At 46.1% G+C, this 25,714-nt stretch overlaps 1 protein-coding gene across 1 annotated transcript in view; it reads right to left on the reverse strand.

Moving 5' to 3' along the window:
* Positions 1–12,111: 12,111 nt before the first annotated feature.
* Positions 12,112–25,714, reverse strand: part of LOC137533827 (transcription factor A, mitochondrial-like) — a 46,360-nt gene continuing 32,757 nt past the window's right edge. Inside the window, exons 5-7 of the mRNA XM_068255079.1 lie at positions 24,504–24,599; positions 23,627–23,683; positions 12,112–12,776 (exon numbers count right to left, since the gene is read on the reverse strand). Of these exons, the coding sequence (XP_068111180.1) occupies positions 12,543–12,776; positions 23,627–23,683; positions 24,504–24,599 (387 nt within the window). The 3' untranslated portion in view covers positions 12,112–12,542. The remainder of the gene's footprint in view (positions 12,777–23,626; positions 23,684–24,503; positions 24,600–25,714) is intronic.

A 25,714-nucleotide genomic window follows, 5' to 3' on the forward strand; every position in this document is an offset into this window, starting at 1 on the left:
TTATTGATTTATAAAGCGCCAACATATTCCGTGGCGCTGTACAAAGTAAGAAACAAACATGGGGTACATAATAATACAGACAATGGTGTACACCAATATACAAGATACATAATTAGTGACAAAATACAAAGAATGATACAAAATACAAATTATAGAATTGGTAATGACAGTGATAAAATAAACATGATGAATAAAATTTATAATGGTTACCAAGACACAAAAGGGGGAGAGAGCCCTGCCCTTGCGAGCTTACAATCTAAAGGGAATGGGGGGAAACAAGAGGAGGGGTAGTATGCAGCAAATATATAGAGGCTTTGTGTTTTAGGATACCTAGTAGGAGTGCAATTTGGTCTTAGTACAAAGGGAAGTGGCCTAAGGTAGAGCATATGCTTGTCGGAACAAGTGTGTTTTTAGAGAGCGTTTAAAGGTAGCAAAGGTTGGCGAGTGACGGATGTGTTGTGGGAGGGCATTCCAGAGGAGGGGTGAAGCGCGTGCGAAGTCTTGTAAACGTGAATGTGAGGAGTTGATTCTAGAGGAGGACAACAGAAGATCATGTGCCGATCTGAGATTGCGATTGGGTTTGTATCTGGAGATTAATGAGGATATGTACCGGGGGGAGAGATCGTGGAGAGCTTTGTAGGTTAGGGTTAGGAGTTTGAACTGAATCCTCTGAGGAGCTTACAATCTAATTCTCCCATAGTCTAATGTCCTACCATATTATTATGTATTTATATAGCACTGGCATCTTCTGCAGCACTTTGCAGAGAACATAGTCATGTTACTGACTTTTCTCAGGGGAGCTCACACTCTAATACCTACCACTATTTTGTGCGAGAGAACACTGGCTAATGTGTGTGTGTGTGTGTGTGTGTGTGGGGAGGGGGGTTGGGGGGGGACATTTCCTACTTGCTTTTTTAAGGTCACTTTACTTATACCCAGGGAGAAACCATGGTCCCACTGACTTTGGGCTGCACTCTTACTAGGATATTTTAATTGGCCACACCCACTGTGTTATGGACACACCCACTGCATTCTGTGGCCACGCCCATTTTTCTTCGCGCGCCGCCAACGTTCTCCTGGGGGGGCGCCGTAGGTTTGGGGTGCCTAGGGGAGTTCAAACCCTTAATACAGCCCTGCCTGACAGGCGGAGCTTTTCAGGCTCGGAAGACTGTTACATGGTGAAACCGCCGTGCATTTACATGTACAGTGCTGCAATCAGCAGCACGCTGTACTGGGGACAGCCGTGTGACACGACTGTCCCCCTGGGGCACATGAGAGCGATCGGCTCTCATAGGCAGAAGCCTATGACAGCCGATCGCCATTATTGACTGGCTGGGGGGTGGGAAGGATCAAAGAAGAAAAAAAAGAAGAAAATAGTAAAAAATAATAATAAATATATATATATATATATATAAAAAAAAATAAACAAGGGGGGGGGGATCACTTGTGTACTGTGTTGTGCGGCCCTGCAGCTTGGCCTTAGAGCTGCAGTGGCCATTTTAACAATAAAAAGCCTGGTCTTTAGAGATGTTAAGCACTGCAGTCCTCAAGAGGTTAAGGAATAAGGGCCTTTACATTAAATCCTGTTAGGAGCAAGGTATATTGTCTGAAAACTAATATCATGAAAAGTATATGGGCAATGTTACATAGCAGGTATGTCAGTTATCACTGTTACTGGTTAATTTACAGCTAGAGGCATGATAGACACAGAATATTTATATTGCGCTTTAATTGATAAGGTGAAGCATCCGGAGCACAGACTCATTCAGCATATCGCCAATGCTGCTAAGGTTCACATAGCAGCATCATGGCGATTCCAACTACCATCATTCAGCAAAGTTCTTGGAATCATTGATTCTACGATGATATCTGAGCGTATTAATGCCAGAATAGATGATAGACTTGAATTTTTTTTTTTTTTAAAAAAACCTGGGACCCCTGGATATCTTTTAGAGCCTAGGTTCTCAACGTGTGGTACGGGTACCCTAGGGAGTACTCAGGCTCGATATTCTTAAAGGAGTTATCAGGCATTGGCAAGTAAAATAAGGGCTTCTTACCCGGGGCTTCATCCAGCCCCAAGCATGTCCCTCGCCGCAGCTCTGCGGTGAGGGACATGCTGGGAGCTTGGGTCTGAACGAAGCCCCGGGTAAGTAGCCCTTATTTTACTTGCCAATGCCTGATAACTCCTTTAACCAAGAATAACAAATTTAGATTTAGAAATTGATCTTATTTAAAGAACACCAAATTAGTATTTTAGCTAATTAAAAGCAATAGTAAATTTCCCTTGATGTAAACTGACACCTGCCAATTGAACATTATTCCTGCTAATGTTTGACTCATGATTAATACCCATGTTCAGGTCCATGTTTAGGACCAAAGCTTCTCTGTTTTTTTTTTTCTTACAATTCTGTATATACTGCTGCTTATGTTTGTTGATTCCATTTGCTAAATAAAGAGATTTTTGAAACCTAAAGCTAGCTTTATAGGGACTCACCAATTCACATATTAACATTTCCAGGCCAGTAGCCAATATTTTCACATGTAGTATGCAAATTTGTATTTAAGAAAGCAAAAATGTTTTTCTGTAAAGGTAACTTGATACGATGGGAGAGAAAAAATTATTCATACCTGGGGCTTCCTCCAGGCTGATCGCTCCCTCGCTGCCCTCCTGTGCCGCCTGGGTCCTCCGCAATTCGCTGCGGAACATCCTGTAGTCTGGGGTGTACTGCACATGTGCGGCCCCCCGCCGCTGGGAGCGTTCTGCACAGTACAGGCACAGAATGCTTCTGGACGGATTGCACCTGTGCCGACTGGCCCCAAGTGAAGGTCTTTCCGGGGTTAATTGTAGAGGATCTGGGCAGTGCAGGACGTCGAGGGAGCGATCAGCCGGGAGGAGGCTGGAGGAAGCCCCAGATATGTATAATTTTTCTTTCTTCCCCCGACTCAGGTACACTTTATAGGTTATTATGCTGTTGCTTATGTTTTAGAGCAGAAAGGGAGTTCTGGTCCGCTTTTGTCTCTGTCTGTCATGCAAGGTTGGGAGTTGTACTTCCACCAGCGAATAATCAGTAATGGAGAAAGATGGAGGTGGATGTGTAGAATTTTTTTATTTTATTTTATTAAGACTTTAGTATTAAAAAAAACAACTCCTCTCCAATACTATCCCTAACATTTGGTTACAAAAGATTGTAATTGCTTAGTTTTCACTGTTCTGGCTATATATGTTCCCCCTAATGCTGTTTTCCAAAGCTTGGGCAGCTGTTTTTTTTTTTTTTAATTTGGAGGCTCCATAGGCAATCCGTGTAAGCTGACCTCTACCGTCTTTGACTACAGGGCAAGTTGCATTCTTGTTGCTTAAAGGGAACTGAAGAGAGAGGTATATGGAGGCTGCCATGTTTATTTCCTTTTAAGCAATACCAGTTGCCTGGCAGCCCTGCTGATCTCAGCCTCTAATACTATTAGCCATAGCCCTTGAACAAGCATGCAGCAGATCAGGTGTTTCAGACTTTAACCATTTCAGCCACCCAGATGTGAAGCTCACGTCCGGGCGGCTGCTCTGCTGCGCTCCCCGCGTGATCGCGGGCGTGCCCCAGTGTCCCCCGGTAGCCCTGGGAACAGTGAAAGGGAACATGGTTCCCGATCACCGATCCCTGTTCCCCGAAGAAAAAACGAAGCGCTCACCCGTGAGGCTTTAGTTCTTCTGCCCGGAAGAATTTCCGCATTTCCCTTGTACTTCCGCTTAGCGAGAAGTACAAGGAGGGAAACCAAAAATGAAGGTGGCCATCTTGTGGCCAAATAGTAAAACTACATCTACACTTTTTTTACATTACAATTTACTCATACAGCAACATTAAAAATTGACTGTTTATGTCCCACACCAAAATATTCCCCAAATAAAATTAATGGAAAAATAAATAATTAAAAAAAACAAACAAACAAATAGTTATCTAAGGGTCTGAAATTTTTAAATATGCATTTGAAGGGGGTATACTACAAACATTTTTTTAAATTATAAGCTTGTAAATAGTGATGGGCGCAAAACGGAAACAATGCACCTTTATTTCCAAATAAAATATTGGCGCCATACATTGTGATAAGGACAAAATTTAAATGGTATAATAACCGAGACATCCGGGCAAATAAAATACATAGGTTTTAATTATGGTAGCATGGATTATTTTAAAGCTATAATGGCCAAAAACTGAGAAATAATGTTTTTTTCTTATTAAACCTGTAAAAATGCATTTACAGTAAAGTGGCTCTTAGCAAAATGTACCACCCACAGAAAGCCTAATTAGTGGCGGAAAAAACAAGATATAGATCAATAAATTGTGATAAGTAGTGATAAAGTTATTAGCGAATGAATGGGAGGTGAAAATTGCTCCGATTCATAAGATGAAAAATCCCCGCGGGCTGAAATGGTTAAAGTCAGATCTGACAAGACTAGCTGCATGCTTGTTTCTGGTGTTATTCAGACACTACTGCAGAGAAATAGACAAGCAGGGCTGCCAGGCAACTGGTTTTGATTAAAAGGAAATAAATATGGCAGCCTCCGTATACCTCTTACTTCAGTTCCCCTTTAAAGTGGACCCGAGATAAACTTTTATTCATTGCATAATTGTGTTCCTTTCATATAGTTTATAGGGCATTCCTCATGCCCAATACTTTTTTTTTTTTAATACTCTAATTCCCTATAAACTAAACAAGCCTCGCCCACAGCTTCTCCAGTGCCTTGGTACTGAGTCCCATGCAGTAAGGGCTTATGGGAGCTCAGCTCAGTCTGGGCAGGAGGAGGAAAAGGTGTTACTAGCCAGAGATTTCAGAGGCAGAGTAGAGGAGGGAGGAGGAGAGGGAAGTTTTCACAGGCTGAGGACTGGAGATGCAGAGCAGCTTGCCTGTGTGTAATGTTTACAAGCAGAACATGGCTGCTTTCATTGTAGCACAGGAAGAAATAATCATATTCTGTTGAAGCTGTTTGCTGCTATATTTGCGGTGTAAACTATCTAACTTTAGATAGGATATATAGACAAGTTACTTGTCATAGTTCATTTTTTCATCTCAGATCTGCTTTAAAGTCCTTTAACTCATTAAAGCAGGCCTCATGCCTTTTGATAAACACTCTCAGGGCCCTTTTCCACCTGCAATCGCTAGCGTTCACGCTAAACGCTAGCGATTGCTGAATCGCAAAACCGGCGATTCCCCCGACGTTTGCGGCCGCGATTTTGCTATGCTATGCACTGCATAGCAAAATCGCGGCAATTATCGCTCCGCCGCGCGTTCGCGTTCCCGACAAAAGCGAATCGCGGTAGTGGAAATGACCTACCGCGATTCCTATGTTAAAAAGCAAACCGTAGCGATTGTAAAATCGCTAGCGGTTTGCGGTTTTGCGATTCAGCCAGCGCAAACGCGCTGGTGGAAAAGGGCCCTTATTCACTTGAATGAAAATCGCGGCAAAATTGATGCAAAAACGTTTGGGTTGAATTTGCAGTAATTTTACAAAAATCACTGCGATTTTGCCTCAATTGTCATTCAAGTGAATGAAAGAGCATTTTTTCAAAGTGCAAACACCGGGAAAATGCTGCAAGTGTGTTCCAGGTACACTTGCAGTGTTTTTAGGACCACTGAAGTGAGAACAATATGGATGCTGCCATATTTATTTCCTGTTAAACAATACCAGTTGCCTGGCAGCCCTGCTCATCTATTTGGCTGCAGTAGTGACTGAATTACACCAGAAACAAGCATGCAGCTAGTCTTGTCAGATCTGACAATGTCAAAAACACCTGATCTGGTCATGCTTGTTCAGGGTCAATCATTTAAAGCATTAGAGGCAGACGGTCCGCCAGGTAACTGGTATTGCTTAAAAGGAAATAATTATGGCAGCCTCCATAGCTCTCTCTACAGTTGTCATTTAACCCCCTTGGCTTTATGATTCTTTCTGGATTTTAGGGTCTAAAAGTGGTGCAATTTTTTGCACCCTTTCAGACCCTATAACCTGGAAAAAAATCAAGCTGCTAGGGAGATCTGCAGCAGTTCTGCAATCACTCACCTCCCTGGCTCCAGCGCTGCAGTTATGCCTCCATCCTCCGGGTGGCGCTGCAACTCTAAAGGGAAATTGCCAGCGATCTCACCAGCAGGAGGCAGAGCCCCGGAGAAAAGAAGAATGCCAGCTGACGTTGGGATCCCCGGGAGGTATGTAGAAACGCTCCCGCTGCGCACATTGCTCTGCATACAGCCTCCGGCGGCTACCCCGAGCAGAGGACGGGATTACCGCTCTTAGCTGCAGTTTTCCACCCTGACCCTAGCTCGGGATAACCGCCAAGGAGGTTAAAGACATCTGTCTCTTAACCATTGTTTACCAGCCATCTTCATAGCTCCAACCCCCACCCATTAGATTGAACTTTATCCCAATCAGTAACCAGTACCCCCTTTCCAAGGAGAAAACTTTACCTTTTCCTTAGCGGTATGGACGACTTAATACGTCCATTACCGCCGGAGGTCGCCGCTCAGGCCCCGCTGGGCCGATTTGAATAATTTTTTTTTTTTAAACACGCAGCAAGCACTTTGCTTGCTGCGTGTCTCACCTGATCGCCACCGCCCACCGCTGTTCCGCCGCCGCCCGCCGCAGGACCCCCCCAGAGGAGACCCCGTGCTGAGGGGTGGATCGGGTCTCCCTGTGACGTCACAATGTCGATGACGTCACGACGTGCGTCGCCATGGCGACGGGGGAAGCCCTAAAGAAAATCCCGTTTCAGAACGGGATTTCCTTATGGCTTACAGCTCCGGCAGGCGATCGGAGGGGTGGGAGAATTGCGGAAGGGAGGGGGGGCATCATGTAGCTAGCGCTAGGCTAGCTACATGATTGAAAAAAAAAAAATTAAAAATAGCGCTGCGCTGCCCCCTGGCGATCTTTAATAGAACGCCAGGGAGGTTAATATATCATCGGGGGATGGGGTTACAGGTCTGTGTGGCTGATAGGAATGATCAATGACATGCAAATTCTTCCAAAATTATGCAATTTTTTATGCAAATGTATAAAAAAAGTGTTTACACTGATGCAGGTTTAAACTGATTGGTCCATTTTCAAGCTGCATATATTTGCATAAAAATTTGAATACATTTGCATCAACTCAGAAGAATTTGCGTATTTTTGATCATCCCTAGTGGCTGATACTGTGGTGAAACCCCTCCCAGAGTGTGACCTCAGGGCAATGGTCATGACAGTTTCCTGTCTGTAAACCTCGTTGCATTGTGGGAAATATCAGTCATTTCAAACTGGCAAACAAGCAGTATCTTCCTCTGTGCATAAATTTATAAACAGGAACAACCACTGTTTAGCCCAGTGTTCCCCAACCCTGTCCTCAAGGCCCACCAACAGTGCATGTTTTGTGGAAATCCACAGAGGTAGTTAATCAGCTCTGCTGAGACACTAATTACCTCACCTGTGAATGCTTGCGGTTTTCTGCAAAACATGTGCTTTTGGTGGGCCTTGAGGACAGGGTTGGAGAACTCTGGTTTAGCCTATCACATCATTAGGAGATGTGGTTATAGATAATGGCAGTTGCTGCTGTCTAGTTTTTTCATGTCTGCCAGTAGTAAGGACAATGATTAGCAAGCTTATTATGGATCAAACAACATGAATAAATTACGTGGCGAATATCAATCATTTCTTGATCTCTCTTCTATTTTTTTTACTTTTCACTTTGCAATGTATTGATTTATTTTAAGACTGCCCTAAAGATTATTTGGTACTTACATATTATCCCGTCTGGAAAGTTTGGCAGCTTTTTGTTGAAGTTCTGTTTGATCCCCTAGCCAGATCTAACCATTTTTGGAAAGCTGAAACTTTCTGCAGCCAAGTTCAGGGGACACCCCTCATTCAAGACCCCATAACTTGGCAACTGAGCATCATACCAACTGGCAACCTGGTGCAATAGAAAGCCGGGACTTTCAGCTTTCCAAAAATGGTCAGATCTACCTGGGCAGCAAAAATGGGTAAGTACCCATTATTTTTCCACTAAAGATTATTGATAATAATATCTATTTCCTTAGTCAATCATTTATACAATTTTAATACAATTTAGTCTGCTGTAATCAGTGTGCATCTTATCCAGCATCAAACTTTCTTCAGAACATTGGGACTTTAAAAAATAAAAATGCAGCGGACAGCTAAATGCTATAGAATTACTGTTATTTGTGCACAAATAATGTCATTTTTCAGTTTTCCATCTTTATGAAAGAGACAATGGCCTCAATTCACTAAGCTTATCTCCTGTCTTTAATAACTCTTCTAGAGTTGTTACCATGGTGATAAGGCATGTAGTATTCAGGAAATATTTTACCTCAGGCAAGCCTAAAGTTAACTCTTCTGTCTTTAAATTAACTCTCCAATCCTTAAAATAACTCCAGAGTTAAAGACAGGCTGTTAATTAACTGCGTGTGAAAATAACTACAGAGGAGGTAAATTAACTACAGGAGAGGTAACTTAAGGAATGAAGAGGTAAGACAACTCCCCTCATGTGTGGAGGTAAGTTTTCTCTTGCTTTATTATCTCTAGCATGATCTTAGTGAATTGAGGCCAATGTGCTTACATTACTGGCACTTCTTTAAAGCCCCATCTACACGTTACAAGTTACAATTCTTTGTGCGATTTGATTCCGATTAAACACGACATGTCCGGTTGGGATTCGATTTGCCATTGCAAAACAATGGCTAATCGAATTGAATCAAATCGAATCCCGGACATGTCGAATTAATCGGATTGTAAATAGAATCGTAATCGAATCGCACAAAGAATCGTATCGTGTAGATGGGGCTTAAAGAGACTCTGTAACAACAAAAACCTCCCCTGGGGGGTACTCACCTCGGGTGGGGGAAGCCTCCGGATCCTAATGAGGCTTCCCACGCCGTCCTCTGTCCCACGGGGGTCTCGCCGCAGCCCTCCGAACAGCCGGCGACTGTGCCGACTGTCAGTTCAATATTTACCTTTGCTGGCTCCAGCGGGGGCGCTGTGGCGACTTTCGGCACGGAAATAGACGGAAATACCCGATCTCCGTCGGGTCCGCTCTACTGCGCAGGCGCCGGAAACTTGCGCCTGCGCAGTAGAGCAGACCCGACGGCGATCGGGTATTTCCGCCTACTTCGGCGCCGACAGCCATCAGAGCGCCTGCGCAGGAGCCAGGAAGGTAAATATTACGTCACGGCTGTACGGAGGGCTACAGCGAGACCCCCGAGGGACGCAGGACGGCGTGGGAAGCCTCATTAGGATCCTGAGGCTTCCCCCACCCGAGGTGAGTAACCCCCAGGGGCCGTTTTGTCGTTACAGTTCCTCTTTAAAAGATCATCAGTTATCTGATGAAACTGCGGACTCCCACTTTAACTATTGGCAATCGGTGGCAAGGCTGTGAAGTCTGTAAAAACATCCAGCTCCTCAGTTTATGAAACCACCGACTCCAGGAACCCAAAAAATGCTCCGACTCAAGACTTCAGCCCTGGTCTGTGGCTACCTGGTGCTCTCTATTCTCCCTGGACCTGAGATGTCTGCAGAAACTGTGGGGCAACCTGAGGCTTCACAAACGTTTGTAGCTTGTGAGCAATGCACCTTCCTTATAGGGACTCCGAGCACCTCTCATGGGCATGCCTTTAAGACTCCGACCAGTACTGCAAAGTACATAAAGATGCATACCATTCTTTCATGTGATGCCTGAATCGCCGTTCTACACCAAATACTTTTCGTTCGATTTCAATTTAAAAATCGTGGCTGCCATCTTGGCTATGTTATAACTTCCGGGTCACCTGTCTTCTCTGTTACAGAAATGCATCACTGAATGAAGCAGGAAGAGGAAGTGACACGCATGGCCATTGCAAGAGGCTCATCCAGAGGGGTCATAGCACAACTTTGTTGGAAGTAGTCTGTCTTAAAGGCATGCCCATGAGAGGTGCTTGGAGTACCTTTATGGTTCTGCAAAACCAAACCAGATGCACATTGCACACATAGCCCCAGTTTTGCAGCCAATTAGCCATTAGGCAAACATGATTCCATTCAAGTGTAGGGATTGCACCATTAGGGTAAATCGCAAAAGCACTAATTGCCACTGTAACTAGTCCAATCCCCTCTTTTAAAGGGAGGCTAAAGCTATTTTAAAAATAAAAAACAGATACTCACCTAAGGAGGGAAGGCTCGGTCATATAGCGTTGTTGTTCTCCTCCCGGTCCCCCCGCACGCTCTCCCGTTAGCAGTCTACACCACTCTCTTCCGGGTTGGGCGGGTTTCGTCAGTCTTCAGAAGAATTAGAGCTTCCAAAGTCGGGCTGCTCCATGCTGCGCATGCGCGAGTGCCCTCGTGTGTGGGCAGTACAGAACCGCCAGTCTTTGGGAGCCTGAATGCTTCTGAAGTCTCCTGCGGCGGGAGATTTAAATGCAGGAGCCTGCAGGGGAAAGCGGACACCGTGAGAACAGGAAGGCTTTATAGGACCCAGAGCCTTCCCTCTCCTTAGGCATCGTTTTTTTTATTTTGAAAATCGATTTAGACTTGCTTTAAAACACTGATTATGGTATCCATAACAGTTTGATTATTATTATATATATATATATATATATATATATATATATATATATATATATATATATATATATATATATATATATATATATATATATATATATATATATATATATATATATATATATATATATATATAGTGGCAACATCTTCCACAGCGCTGTACAGAGTATATTGTCGTCATTTAAAGAGAACCTGAGATGGGAGATAAAGCAATAAAATGTACATACCTAGGGCTTCCTCTAGTCCACTCTGGAATAATCGCTCCCACGGCATTCTGTTCGCCCTCTTCGTTCGCCCGCAATAGGCTCCGGAAAGTTATCTGGTCCGGGGTTAACAGCGCATGTGCGGCACGGCCACGTGCACACTGCCGCCATGTTCAGGTTGCCTGGAGAGTTCTGCGCCTGTACAGTACCACTGCTAAGGCGTAGCTCGCTCTGAGCGACGGGAGCGAGACAGGGGAAAGCACCTGGCCGGACTGCGTATGCACTGACTGGAGGATTTTCCAGGGCCAGTTGTGGGCAAACAGAGGGAGAAGAGGACGCCGTGGGAGCGATAAGACCGGTGGGGCTGGAGGAAGCCTCAGGTATGTATATTTTATGGCGGGGCCCCATCACAGGTACACTTTAACTGTCCCTCAGAGGAACTCAATGTAATCCCTACCATAGTCGTATGTCTATGTACAGTACGTACCATGCAGTGTTTGTATTGTAGTCTAGGGCCTATTAAGGGGCAAGACAATTAAATTGTCTGTATGTTTTTGGGATGTGGGAAAAATCCTGAGTGCTCAGAGGAAACCCACACAGACATGAGAACATACAAACTCCATGCAGATAATGCCCTGGCTGGCATGATTTAACAGAGCCTTAACATTCAAAACTAAGGTATTTAACTGTCAGTCTCTAAAACGACCTGCTGGCAATATGTTGTCCAGTGTCACAGCAAATGTGCATGAGCCAAATAATACTCCTGCAACAAAGGGGGAGGTGTGCACTAAACTGCCCCAAACCCACCCGAGGGTCACTGAGGTTATCAATAGGCTACAGCGTCACCTGCACTGCAATGAGAAATGCTCACCAGATAGGGTGGTCGGGGAACCTGTCACTAGCAGCAGTGCACAGAATAAGGCCCAATACAAACCCCCATGACTGGATGCCAAGTTTGGTGCAGAAAAGATAACTGTCCTGGCAAATGCCACTTCCCTGTCTCAGGACCGACGTGCTTCTTTTTACTCAGGACTCTGACAACATAACATGGTGATTTTGATTAGCGCTAACCTTATGCGCTTGTGCTAGCAGCTACCTGCAAGGTCAATGCAAATAATTCTGTGTTGATGCAAGCTTATGCTAATTTATACATATGCTAAAACACCTCCAACCACACCATATGGTGAGCACTCCTCATCACAATGCAGGTGATACCGCCATGCACCAATGTCTTTAAATGTGCTTCTTTTTATCATGTTCTCTGGATAATCTCCTTCAGTAATTCTGGTCAAAGGCCTTCCCTCTATGTACAGTGTAGATGGAAGCAAAAACAGTTCTCACACTGTGTAATGAATAAACACTTATTATATTCCTTGTATAGAAACAGGTGAGCATACTGCTGGTATTTTCAATGCTAGTCTACCACACAAACAAAACAATAAAAAAATAGTAATTGTAGACTCATAATTTAACAAATCGTAAAAGAAAAAAAGAATCTGAAATGAAAGGCGATGAATCATTTGGTGTGGACTGAGAATGGCCTGAAAAGGCTGGACAAAACAGGTTGTGAATGTCCCTTAAAAGTAAAAATGTTTCTGCACTGTCATGGCAGGAATGCCCACTTATCTGCACATGGGCTAGCTGTTGTTTCAGTTCTTCACAGGCATTGTGCCCCTTGTCAGTCCTAGTTAAGGAAACAGGCTGCTCACAGCTGTAACGTACAATCTCAGGCAGTCATGTAGCCTGGTCATGGAGAACTGTAGAATCCCACCATGGAATTACTCTTCATGCTTCCTTTGACTTTCTTTCCCACTGGCAGTCTTAGAAACTTTCTTACTCTTCTTTTCTTTACTGATGGCTTTTCCCTTCCTGTAGGATTTCTTAGGTGACAGTTTGACTCTACTTTTATTTCGAATAAGATCGTGTCGCCCAATTTCAATCATCTGGTCTTCCCAAACTTTCATTTCATTTGCATATCGGACTTTGTCATCTTCAGCTAACTGCATATACACCTGTTACAATAGTCAAAATATCAATAAAGAAGGGTTGGTTATAACTGTAAAAATGTTGTCAATAAAAAAAAACTGAAGGCTGAACCTGGCTAGTGGTAGTTAAATGGTCTGTCTGCCTAAAATTAAAATTTCAGTTTTAGAAGTGTCATTAGTCAGTTGCTATAGCATATATTAGTATAGCAAGAGTTTGGGCCAAGTAATGCAGGAAGCATACCATATGCATACTTGAATATAAAACCAACCCCCATTTTTACATGAGAGTAAACAGTTATAACTGGAGGTGATCTTTATTCCACCACTGTCATTCCTGCCAACAAAACAATTTCCTATCAACTGTCACACAAGTGGTTCCCCATCACCAGTACGATCCCCCCCGCCCCCCCCCCCCTATAATGTACAATGCAGAGCGTGGACTGCCAAGTGTCGTTCCCCTTCCCCCACAGGAAGGTTTTCCCCCATCTGTCTATCCATCAGCAATAGTTCATCTAGGCAGCTTCCTGACCTACTATGTAGTTAATATGCAGTAGAGAGTTCAGGAGAGAGGCTGCTTTAGCTTCCTCTTCTGTATTCCCAGTTGCTGGGCTCCCTCCTTCAGTTGTCTCCACCTCACTCGTGTTCCATATCTTCCATTTATCTGAGTCTCACCAATTCTTTTTTTCAAGTCTCTACTCTGCAGCTGAAACCTCTAGTCTTGCACTATCACCATTTATCAATATGACACTTATAAGCAATGGGTATCTGGACCAGAGCATTGCTGGAGGCTGCAGAGTGGGGAACCATGGAGACAGAAGACACAAGGGAGGTGATGGCAGCTGGAAAGAGGAGCTCAGTGATTGGGAACATAGGAGAGGTAGCTACAGAATATAAGCAGATGGAAAGACCAAATGCCTAGAGGGATGTCACAGTGCCATGGAAGACATCAGTGGTTGCAGACTGGTGGAATAATGCTCCGCTGTGGTAACTCTGCAATGTCCTAAATATAAATAGAGATGCGATATGAGAGGCCATACTTTGGCACCAAATATTCAGGGGGTATTCAAGTGCTGCTACTAGTTGCATCTACTAGGACAGTGATCTGCAAACTTGGCTCTCCAGCTGTTAAAAAACTACAAGTTCCACAATGCATTTGTCTTTATGAATCATGACTGTGGCTGTCAGACTCCCACAATGCATTGTGGGACTCGTAGTTCCTTAACAGCTGGAGAGCCAAGTTTGCAGATCACTGTACTAGGATGATTAAGTGTAACTGTTGGGCATATAATCATATCAATTATTTATTTTTATCTGGTAAACAAGTAATAAGGATGCTAACCAGGTAATCCAAAAGTTAAAATCACTATTACTTTTCTTATTGATAAATTATAATTCCCCAGTTTACCTGACTTATTTGGTACACAAAAAATGTGGTGCACAAGGAAGTTGCAGGGCATGCTGGGTTGTTCATTTTTGCTTCACTATTTCCCCTCAGACTTAACTAATGCAGCCTGATTGGCTGAAGCCTTTTTTCCTCCTGCTTTCCCCTCCCACACCTCTGTTCCTCTCTGATTGGCCATTATTTCTCATGCTGAGACAATGCACTTTTTATAGTGAAGGGCGTGCAAATCAGGCAGAGGAGAGTAAGGGAGAAAATTGCATCAGGATTGGCTTCAAAATAGCCACAATTAACATGGGAAATGCTAAGAAGAATTTTCTCTTTTTTCCTGTAGAAAAATCACTATAATCAAAACACGGACTGTGCAATACAAATGTTATGTAAGTAGAGCAGGTATTTATCTACTTACAGTGGAGGAAATAATTATTTGACCCCTCACTAATTTTGTAAGTTTGTCCAATGACAAAGAAATTTAAAGTCTCAGAACAGTATCATTTCAATGGTAGGTTTATTTTAACAGTGGCAGATAGCACATCAAAAGGAAAATCGAAAAAATAACCTTAAATAAAAGATAGCAACTGATTTGCATTTCATTGAGTGAAATAAGTTTTTGAACCCCTACCAACCATTAAGAGTTCTGGCTCCCACAGAGTGGTTAGACACTTCTACTCAATTAGTCACCCTCATTAAGGACACCTGTCTTAACTAGTCACCTGTATAAAAGACACCTGTCCACAGAATCAATCAATCAAGTAGACTCCAAACTCTCCAACATGGGAAAGACCAAAGAGCTGTCCAAGGATGTCAGAGACAAAATTGTAGACCTGCACAAGGCTGGAATGGGCTACAAAACCATTAGCAAGAAGCTGTGAGAGAAGGTGACAACTGTTGGTGCTATTGTTCGAAAATGGAAGGAGCACAAAATGACCATCAATCGACCTCGCTCTGGGGCTCCGCGCAAGATCTCACCTCGTGGGGTGTCAATGGTTCTGAGAAAGGTGAAAAAGCATCCTAGAACTACACGGGAGGAGTTAGTGAATGACCTCAAATTAGCAGGGACCACAGTCACCAAGAAAACCATTGGAAACACATTACACCGCAATGGATTAAAATCCTGCAGGGCTCACAAGGTCCCCCTGCTCAAGAAGGCACATGTGCAGGCCCGTCTGAAGTTTGCCAATGAACACCTGAATGATTCTGTGAGTGACTGGGAGAAGGTGCTGTGGTCTGATGAGACCAAAATAGAGCTCTTTGTCATTAACTCAACTCGCTGTGTTTGGAGGAAGAAAAATGCTGCCTATGACCCCCAAAACACCGTCCCCACCGTCAAGCATGGGGGTGGAAACATTTTGCTTTGGGGGTGTTTTTCTGCTAAGGGCACAGGACAACTTAATCGCAATAACGGGAAAATGGACGGAGCCATGTATCGTGAAATCCTGAACGACAACCTCCTTCTCTCTGCCAGGAAACTGAAAATGGGTCGTGGATGGGTGTTCCAGCACGACAATGACCCAAAACATACAGCAAAGGCAACAAAGGAGTGGCTCAAGAAGAAGCACATTAAGGTCATGGAGTGGCCTAGTCAGTCTCCGGACCTTAATCCAATAGAAAACCTATGGAGGGAGCTCAAGCTCAGAGTTGCACAGAGACAGCCTCGAAACCTTAGGGATTTAGAGATGATCTGCAAAGAGTAGTGGACCAACATTCCTCCTAAAATGTGTGCAAACTTGGTCATCAATTACAAGAAACGTTTGACCTCTGTGCTTGCAAACAAGGGTTTTTCCACTAAGTATTAAGTCTTTTATTGTTAGAGGGTTCAAAAACTTATTTCACTCAATGAAATGCAAATCAGTTGCTATCTTTTATTTAAGGTTATTTTTTCGATTTTCCTTTTGATGTGCTATCTGCCACTGTTAAAATAAACCTACCATTGAAATGATACTGTTCTGAGACTTTTCATTTCTTTGTCATTGGACAAACTTACAAAATCAGTGAGGGGTCAAATAATTATTTCCTCCACTGTATGTGTTTTTTTTTCTGAGATAGTATGGCTGACTGATCCTCTTTAACCACTTGCCGACCGCGCACTCATACCGCGCGTCGGCAAAGTGGCAGCTGCAGGACCAGCGACGCAGTATTGCGTCGCCAGCTGCAGGCTGATTAATCAGGAAGCAGCCGCTCGTGCGAGCGGCTGCTTCCTGTCAATTCACGGCGGGGGGCTCCGTGAATAGCCTGCGGGCCGCCGATGGCGGCTCGCAGGCTAAATGTAAACACAAGCGGAAATAATCAGCTTTGTTTACATTTGTACGGCGCTGCTGCGCAGCAGCGCCGTAAGGCAGATCGGCGATCCCCGGCCAATCAGCGGCCGGGGATCGCCACCATGTGACAGGGGACGTCCCGTCACTGGCTGCACAGGACGGATAGCGTCCTGTGCAGCCCGGATCTCCAAGGGGGGGCCAGGTAGGAGAGGGAGGGGAAGGATTTCGCCGCGGAGGGGGGCTTTGAGGTGCCCCCCCCCCGCAACACCCGGCAGGCAGGAGCGATCAGACCCCCCCAGCACATCATCCCCCTAGTGAGGAAAAAAGGGGGGCGATCTGGTCGCTCTGCCTGCACGCTGATCTGTGCTGGGGGCTGCAGAGCCCACCCAGCACAGATCAGCTACAACAGCGCTGGTCCTTAAATGGGGGGTAAAGGGTGGGTCATCAAGTGGTTAAGGAGCTGCTCTGCTGCTGCTAGTTATGTCATTCAATGGAGTAGAAAACAACAATGTCACACTAGAGCGGCAGCAACTAGTTGCTGTCACATAATATGGAAACAGGGAAAAGATTAACACATAATATAGCACAGAAAAAATACTGGCAGCAAATGTGACTACGTATCAGTCTCTCCGGTTTTAAAACCTGATCAAAAACGGAGCCACGGATAGCAATGTTAAAAATAAGAGCCGTGTTCATCCAAACAAAAAACTGATCCGTATGCGTTTGTGGAGACCCGGTTTTAAAACCTGAATGGAAGGCCCAGATCTGCTGCATTTTCCCGCAACGCATCTGGAACCTGATACATTTAGGGGTAGTGGCAGGCTATAGGAAAACAGATCCCCCCTCTACACAGGCAGATTTGGACACAGAAACGAATCAGTTTCTGTGTCACAGCCTGTGGTAGAGAGAGGGCTGCTATGTTGGAGGGGTATAGCAGCCAGGCCCAGGATGGGGGTGGCAGCGGTCAGCGGGGACGCCACGCCCCCTCACCTGGATCCCTGAGTCCCCACTACCCCCTCCAGCTACAATGCCGCAAAAATGTAATGTATAGCAGTGGCAAGCGGGGAGCTTACCTCCTCCCCCTACTTCCTCCGCTCGCCACGTCACTGCCTGCAATGCTGTATAGAGGGCAGCAATGCAGGCAGCGACGCGGCGAGCGGAGGAAGTAGTAGGAGAAGGCGGTAAGCTCCCGGCTGCTATACTTTACATTTTTGCGGCATGTAGCTGGTGGGGGTATCGGGGACGGGGGATCCAGGTGAGGGGGGTACGTCCCCCTCCCCGCTGCCACCCCCATCCTGCCTGCTACCCCCTCGGACAAAAAAAAACATCAAAAACGTATGATGCAAAAAAGCAGCATTGCTCCGTTTGCATTCCCTTGGCTAGGATCACGGATCGCAGGCTCCGTCCTGCAACCGTACCTAGTGTGGACCTAGCCTAAGGCCAGATTCCTTAAACTGCAGATTGGTGTGTGCAGGCAGTGCACAGCAATCTTACCAGTTCTAACACTGGGGGAGCACTGCCCGTTAACCTAATAGTGCCGTGTGCATTGCTATAGTAACGTGTCAACGCACGTTACCATAGCAACACACATGCATTACCTCATTTACGTGCGTGGTTCTAATGTGTTAAGGGGCGGTGCTTCCCTGCCATTAGTGCCTGTACAATTGCTGTGCACTGCCTGCACACGGCAATCTTAAAGGGAACTTGAAGTGAGAGGGATATAAAGCCTGCCATATTTATTTCCTTTTGAACTATACCAGTTGCCTGGCTGTCCTGCTGATCCTCTGCCTCTAATACTTTTAGCCACAGACCCTGAACAAGCATGCAGATCCGATGTTTCCCACAAAATTAGCTGTATGCTGTTTCAGGTGTGTGATTCTACTAACACACTCATTACCAGAAACATCAGCAGGACTGCCAGGCAACTGGTATTGCTAAAATGGAAATAAATGGGTTCACTTTAACGGAGTTTGGCATATCAGGGCCTAAATCTCTAAAGTGACATGGTCTTTTTCCATGCAGCTGTACACTGAACATTTGACACATCTCTCCCTGTCTCTCAGCTGCTCACAATCTAATATTCCAACCACCCTCTAGACCCAATTATTCTACCACTATAGTACGTTTCTGTAAGAGGAAACTCAAGTAAGTTTGGAAAAAAAAAACAAGTACTGTATATTTAGATATCAGGGACTCTAGAGCTGCAAGTCCAGAGTACGAACTACATATCCAATATGTCATCCAGCTAATGGTTTCTCTCGTCCTTCAGGCTTTTACATCGGAAATTCGTTTACTGGCTTTTAATTAGAGAAGAGCAGATTCTCCTACAAGATAATGAATAGCGAAGCATGTGATCACTTCGATTAAGTTGTAAAAACCACATAGGTAAAAAAAATGTCACCCAAAAAAAAATTGTCCTGAACACCTGGCACCAGACTATCCCTCACCACTGTACAATATGTTCATTGACGAGCATCCTATTCTGCCCTATGCAGAAAGAGCGAGTGTGTGTGCGCGTATATGTTAGATCACAACATGATCTAAGATTGCAGTTGGATGAGCAGACGGTGTCAGGCAACATTTCTACTCGCAATAAATTTTCACCCATTACAATCAAGAATAAATGATTGATCCGCTCTACTGCGCAGGCGCAAGTCCTTTTGTGCCTGCGCAGTAGAGCAGCCCTTTGTGCCTGCGCAGTAGAGCAGCCCTTTTGTGCCTGCGCAGTAGAGCAGCCCTTTTGTGCCTGCGCAGTAGAGCAGCCCTTTTGTGCCTGCGCAGTAGAGCAGCCCTTTTGTGCCTGCGCAGTAGAGCAGCCCTTTTGTGCCTGCGCAGTAGAGCAGCCCTTTTGTGCCTGCGCAGTAGAGCAGCCCTTTTGTGCCTGCGCAGTAGAGCAGCCCTTTTGTGCCTGCGCAGTAGAGCAGCCCTTTTGTGCCTGCGCAGTAGAGCAGCCCTTTTGTGCCTGCGCAGTAGAGCAGCCCTTTTGTGCCTGCGCAGTAGAGCAGCCCTTTTGTGCCTGCGCAGTAGAGCAGCCCTTTTGTGCCTGCGCAGTAGAGCAGCCCTTTTGTGCCTGCGCAGTAGAGCAGCCCTTTTGTGCCTGCGCAGTAGAGCAGCCCTTTTGTGCCTGCGCAGTAGAGCAGCCCTTTTGTGCCTGCGCAGTAGAGCAGCCCTTTTGTGCCTGCGCAGTAGAGCAGCCCTTTTGTGCCTGCGCAGTAGAGCAGCCCTTTTGTGCCTGCGCAGTAGAGCAGCCCTTTTGTGCCTGCGCAGTAGAGCAGCCCTTTTGTGCCTGCGCAGTAGAGCAGCCCTTTTGTGCCTGCGCAGTAGAGCAGCCCTTTTGTGCCTGCGCAGTAGAGCAGCCCTTTTGTGCCTGCGCAGTAGAGCAGCCCTTTTGTGCCTGCGCAGTAGAGCAGCCCTTTTGTGCCTGCGCAGTAGAGCAGCCCTTTTGTGCCTGCGCAGTAGAGCAGCCCTTTTGTGCCTGCGCAGTAGAGCAGCCCTTTTGTGCCTGCGCAGTAGAGCAGCCCTTTTGTGCCTGCGCAGTAGAGCAGCCCTTTTGTGCCTGCGCAGTAGAGCAGTCCTTTTGTGCCTGCGCAGTAGAGCAGTCCTTTTGTGCCTGCGCAGTAGAGCAGATACGATCGGGCTCAGCTTTTTCCGCCTACCTCGAACGAAGAGCCGCTACTGCGCTGGATCCTGGAGAGGTAAATAACTCAAGTCTTGTTAAGCTTGATGGGGGAGGATTCCGGTTGAGCCAGAGCTGGATTGCCTGCTCTGGGACCCTGAGGCTTCCCCCTCCTGCAGTATCCCCCAGAGGTTTTTTTTTTTCTTTACAGAGTCTCTAACGGTCTCAGGGTCCCTTTAACCTTCCTGGCGTTCTATTAAGATCGCCAGGGAGGCTGCGGGAGGGTTTTTTTTAAATTAAAAAAAAAAACTGTTTCATGCAGCCAACTGAAAGTTGGCTGCATGAAAGCCCACTAGAGGGCGCTCCGGAGGCGTTCTTCCGATCGCCTTCGGCGCCCAGAATAAACAAGGAAGGCCGCAATGAGCGGCCTTCCTTGTTTTGCTTACATCGTCGCCATAGCGACGAGCGGAGCGACGTCATGGATGTCAGCCGACGTCCTGACGTCAGCTGCCTCCGATCCAGCCCTTAGCACTGGCCGGAACTTTTGTTCCGGCTGCGCAGGGCTCGGGCGGCTGGGGGGACCCTCTTTCGCCACTGCTCGCAGCGGGTCGCCGCAGAGCGGCGGCGATCAGGCAGCACACGCGGCTGGCAAAGTGCCGGCTGCGTGTGCTGCTTTTTATTTTGTAAAAATCGGCCCAGCAGGGCCTGAGCGGCGACCTCCGGCGGTGATGGACGGATATATTCGTCCATACCGCTGAGGAGGTTAAATGCTGTAAATTTGGGTTTTGGATTTGATGCTACAAGTATTTTATTTTGATAACTATGGGGAAGAAAAAGTTGGCAGAGGAGATGAATAGCTATCGGGACTGTATCTAGTTATATATTTTTATTTTACTTTTTGTCCACTAGATACACATTTTATCCTGTGTTTACAGGAAGTATTTGTGAATGGTGTAACTTTACTTTCATTTTAATTAATGAACATAGCTTCTGGCTGAAGCCATGATCATTCAGTCACAGGCACTTTGATTGGCTCAGGGACGTGTTCCTGTTCACCAATCACAGATGAGTAAATCCAGGCAGAGATCTTGTGTCCCCCCCAAGTGCAACCATTAACACAGCCAGTAACAGCAGAACAGCGCCTCATAATACTGCATGTGTAAAAAGGGGGAAGGAGTTGTCCAAGAAAATATGCTGCTCAACCAGCATTATTAAAAGTTTTACCATATTATATATAGTATTCAAATCAGCTATAAGTATAAAGTGCCAAAAGTGCAGGGTAAAAGCAGACACACACACAGAAAATAACCAGGTGCCCGAAACCCAACACAGCTCTGGCACATAAAGGTTTACTTATAGACTAAAGCAACCCCTGCATTTACCCTGTAATGTTGGCACTTTTACTAGAGGCACTTGGATATGTAGTGAAACTTTACGAGCACTAAAGCTGTACTTTCAGAATACTGTTTGAGCAAACCGCTATACAGCAGCACATACACAGTACCTGCTAGGCTGCTGTGCCTGCACTGACGCTGTCAGACACTTCTGGTACCAGAGGACTGACAGGAAGACACACTAATGGGGGAAGGTACTGGGGGAAGGGTCGGGGTTTAGTACAGTAGATTCCTATTACAGTAAACTCAAAAGGGACCAGCAAAGGTTGTTTACTATATCAGAATTGGTCATACATTGTATATTTATAGAGATGCAGTTGCTGGTACCTGAGGACTGAGTTTACTATATCCAAAGGTTTACTAAACCCTGAGGACTGAGCTTACTATATCCAACAGTTAACTAAATCAGAGATTACTAGAACAAGATTCTACTGTAGTACAAATTGTCACAATTGTCACCTGCATTATACAGGACAAGTCAGAAATTTACCGTATTTTCCGCCGTATAAGACGCACTTTTTCTCCCCCCAAAATGTGGAGAAAACGTCCCTGCGTCTTATACGGCAAAGGCAGGGAATCCCCGACTTACGAACGCCCGCCGATAGGAACCGTGACCTGCCGCCACGTCGGGGATTCCCTGCACTGCCCCTTATGTGCTGCTCTGCCCCGCGTGTGTGCCCATGGCTCCCGCATGTGGTCCATTTTCTGCCAACAAATTGTGTGTATGTCCGCAAACACTGCCGCTTGTGCATATGTTCCCCCTGTGTGGTCCGCAACTGCCCGGTTGTGCCCCCGCTTGTTCCCCGGTGTAAATAGTTGTACCGCACTCATCTTATCTAAGTCAGTGTCTTCTGTGGGGATCGGCGACCTGTTTTTACTTCCGCACTTCAACTCGAGTAATTAGTGTGTTTCTTGCTGTCCGTAGGTGTCCCCATTCTGCCTACAGTGTACCTCCCCTTACATGTCCTCAAACCTTAACTCCCCAACCCCCCCCCCCCAATTGCTTCTGCTGCGTCATCAGCAGATGCCTTCACTAGGGGGAGCCGTGTGTGAAGACAGGTCTCTGATCCCAGCAGAAGGCACTGACTTAGGTAAGATGAGCGTGGTACAACTATTTACACCGGGGGAAAGCGGCGACTCAAGCGGGGGCACAAGCGGGCAGATGCGGACCACACAGGGGGAACATATGCACAAGCGGCGGGGGTGTTTGTGGCATACACACGGCAGTTGTGGACCGCCCAGGGAGAACACAGAAACAAATGGCGACCGGAGGGGAGGGGGTTGACGGTTTAGGGCCTGAGGACATGCACGGAGAGGTACACTGTAGGCAGAATAGGGACACCTACGGACAGCAAGACACACACTAGGGACATAATGAAGACAGCAGGACACGTACTGGGGACACACAGGGAACACCTGAAGACAGCAGGACATACACTAGGGACATACTGGGGACAGCAGGGGACGTACCAGAGACACACTGGGGACATACAGGGGACAGCAGGACACACATTAGGGACATACTGGGAGCAGCAGGGGACATACTGGGGACAGCAGGACACACACTAGGGGCATACTGGGGACAGCAGGGGACGTACCAGACACACACTGGGGACATACTGGGGACAGCAGGGGACGTACCAGAGACACACTGGGGACATACAGGGGACAGCAGGACACACATTAGGGACATACTGGGAGCAGCAGGGGACATACTGGGGACAGCAGGACACACACTAGGGGCATACTGGGGACAGCAGGGGACGTACCAGACACACACTGGGGACATACTGGGGAAAGCAGGCACACATTAGGGACATACTGGGAGCATCAGGGGACATACTGGGGACAGTAGTACACACACTGGGGACAGAAGGGGACACGCTAGGGACAGATAGAGGACACAGGAGGACACCAATTAAGGGAGAACATCTACAAGACGCTCCTGGAACATGGACGCACCAGGTTTATTATATTTTTTTCCCTTGTTTTTTGCCCCCTAAACTTAGTTGCGTCTTATATTGCGGAGCATCTTATAAGGCGAAAAATACGGGTAGGTCTGAGCCGTATACAAGTTGCCCCCTATGAATAAACTTTAACAAGTCCAACATACATTTCTGGCCTTATAGGCAAGTCTATATGGATTTGGCCTCCTAGAAAGCTGCCCTATTGGCTTGCAATCAGGAAAAGGCATATTCAATATCTCTTACCTGTTTATCTGAGCTAGGCAGCTCACTCCACTTATGCGACACGTGTTTAAACTTTTCCTGCAAGAAATGAATGGTGAAGAGCAAACCTCAGTGAGATAATGAAGGATTTAAAAAGCTCAAACGTTCAGTGTGATTTTCCATTCTTATCACACATTGGCATGGCTGAGTGAGGTTGGGTTGTGCGTTATTCTGAGAATAATAAAATGTACTACGTGACTGTTTACTGAGCAAGCCACACATCATTTGACAGCCTGTGCAGTACAGCAAGGCTGAAAGGATCACAACACTGGCTGGTTAACCTCCTTAGCGTTACGGACGAGCTCAGCTCGTGCAGTAACGCCGGAGGGCACCGCTCAGGCTCTGGTGGGCCGGTTTGAATAATTTTTTTTTTGAAACACGCAGCTAGCACTTTGCTCCGCCCGCCGCGAAAGAGGGCCCCTCGCAGACCCCGTGCGCAGCCTGGCCAATCACCGCCAGGCTGTGCTATGGGGTGGATCAGGACTCCCTGTGACGTCACAACATCTATTACGTCATTCCGTTCGTCGCTATGGCGACGGGGGAAGCCCTGCAGGAAATCCCATTCTGAACGGGATTTCCTGATGGGCGTGATCACCGACGGCGATCGGAGGGGATGGGCGGACGCTGCAGGGAGGGGGGAATCGTGTAGCTAGCGCTAGGCTCGCTACATGATAAAAAAAAAAAAAAAATTAGGTTAAAAAAACCCGGATTCAAAACGTCAGGGAGGTTAAAGACAAAAATAACTGTCAGCTAAAACTTATCACATTTGTGTATTTCAACAACCTTTCCAGCTGTTAGGATCTTAATATTCTACAGCAATACCCAAGTTTCCTGCCCACAGTAATGGATGTACACTTACAGTTATGGAATCTCCTTTAGCTTCAGGGTAAGTTTCAGTCATGAAGATGTTGAATGGTGTACGGCATCCTTTGGGTTTTCCATATTTTGTTTTCTCCTGAGTGACAGAATTAAACAAAATGATGTTAAATGCAGTAAACAAAATGTTGCATACTCAAGGTACAATTTACAGGAAACCTGACAAAAGGGGTGAAAAGATCTTTTACTTACCCGGGGCTTCCTTCAGCCTCTTGTAGTCAGAGCCGGGACAAGGTCCTCCAGCACTCAAGGCTGAGACGCTAAAGTGCGCCCTCCATCCCCCCACCGTCACACACTGATTGCTATTAGAGTAAGAGGCGTTCCAGGGCCCCGACCCCCCCCCCCCCCCCCCGCCCAACACCTTAATCTCTAGTTATTTGGCTTGCAGTCACCGATATGTACCCCATTTTCTTATTTCTTTTTGCTTCAAACACAACAGGGGAATGATAGCTGAGTGAGTTGTGCGCCCCTCCTACACGGCGCCCTGAGGCTGGAGCCTCTCTTGCCTCTGCCTGTAGTCAGTCACTCATCTGGGGCTGATGAGTCATCATGGACGAAGCTAGTCGGTCGGAGTTTGGCAGCAGACGAGACGCCGGAGTCCATGTGATGGAGTTTTATATGCACATTTTTAAAGAAAGTTTGTAAGTGCACTGATTTTAGCTTTCATGAAATAAAGACGTTATTACACTATAGGAGTATCCTCTTGAGTTGAAGGTTAAGAATTGGAGGTAACTGGAGACGGCAACTTTTTTCTACACTCATATGAACGCTGTAGCTGGTCTGTGCTGGGTCAGCCTGGATATTTAGTGAGAGGCTTGTATATCTGGTCTATCTTGTTTAATCCTTGGTGCTGGTTCACACTAGAGGGTGAACGTGTGTGGGAGCACTGGAGGTGTGAATACAACCAAAGATACTGCACTATTGTGTTCTCATCTTATGTCCCCATATGAGATTGTTGGAGAATGTAAGAACGTTGGAAGGAGGCTCACATTGCTGGCTGGGCCACATGCGTAGTTTGCTGATGTGTACAGATTAGCCTGGATGTCTGGTGAACGTGTTCTGATTACTTATACCTGGCTTTATCTCACTCAACCTGCTGTGTTGGTTCACACTGGTGGGTGGATGTGTGGGGGAGCACTGGAGGTGTGATACAACCAAAGATACTGCACTATTGTGCTTGCAATCTTTTATCCC

The sequence above is a fragment of the Hyperolius riggenbachi genome, chromosome 10 (genome assembly GCF_040937935.1).
Source record: "Hyperolius riggenbachi isolate aHypRig1 chromosome 10, aHypRig1.pri, whole genome shotgun sequence".
In the NCBI taxonomy this organism is placed as follows: domain Eukaryota; kingdom Metazoa; phylum Chordata; class Amphibia; order Anura; family Hyperoliidae; genus Hyperolius; species Hyperolius riggenbachi.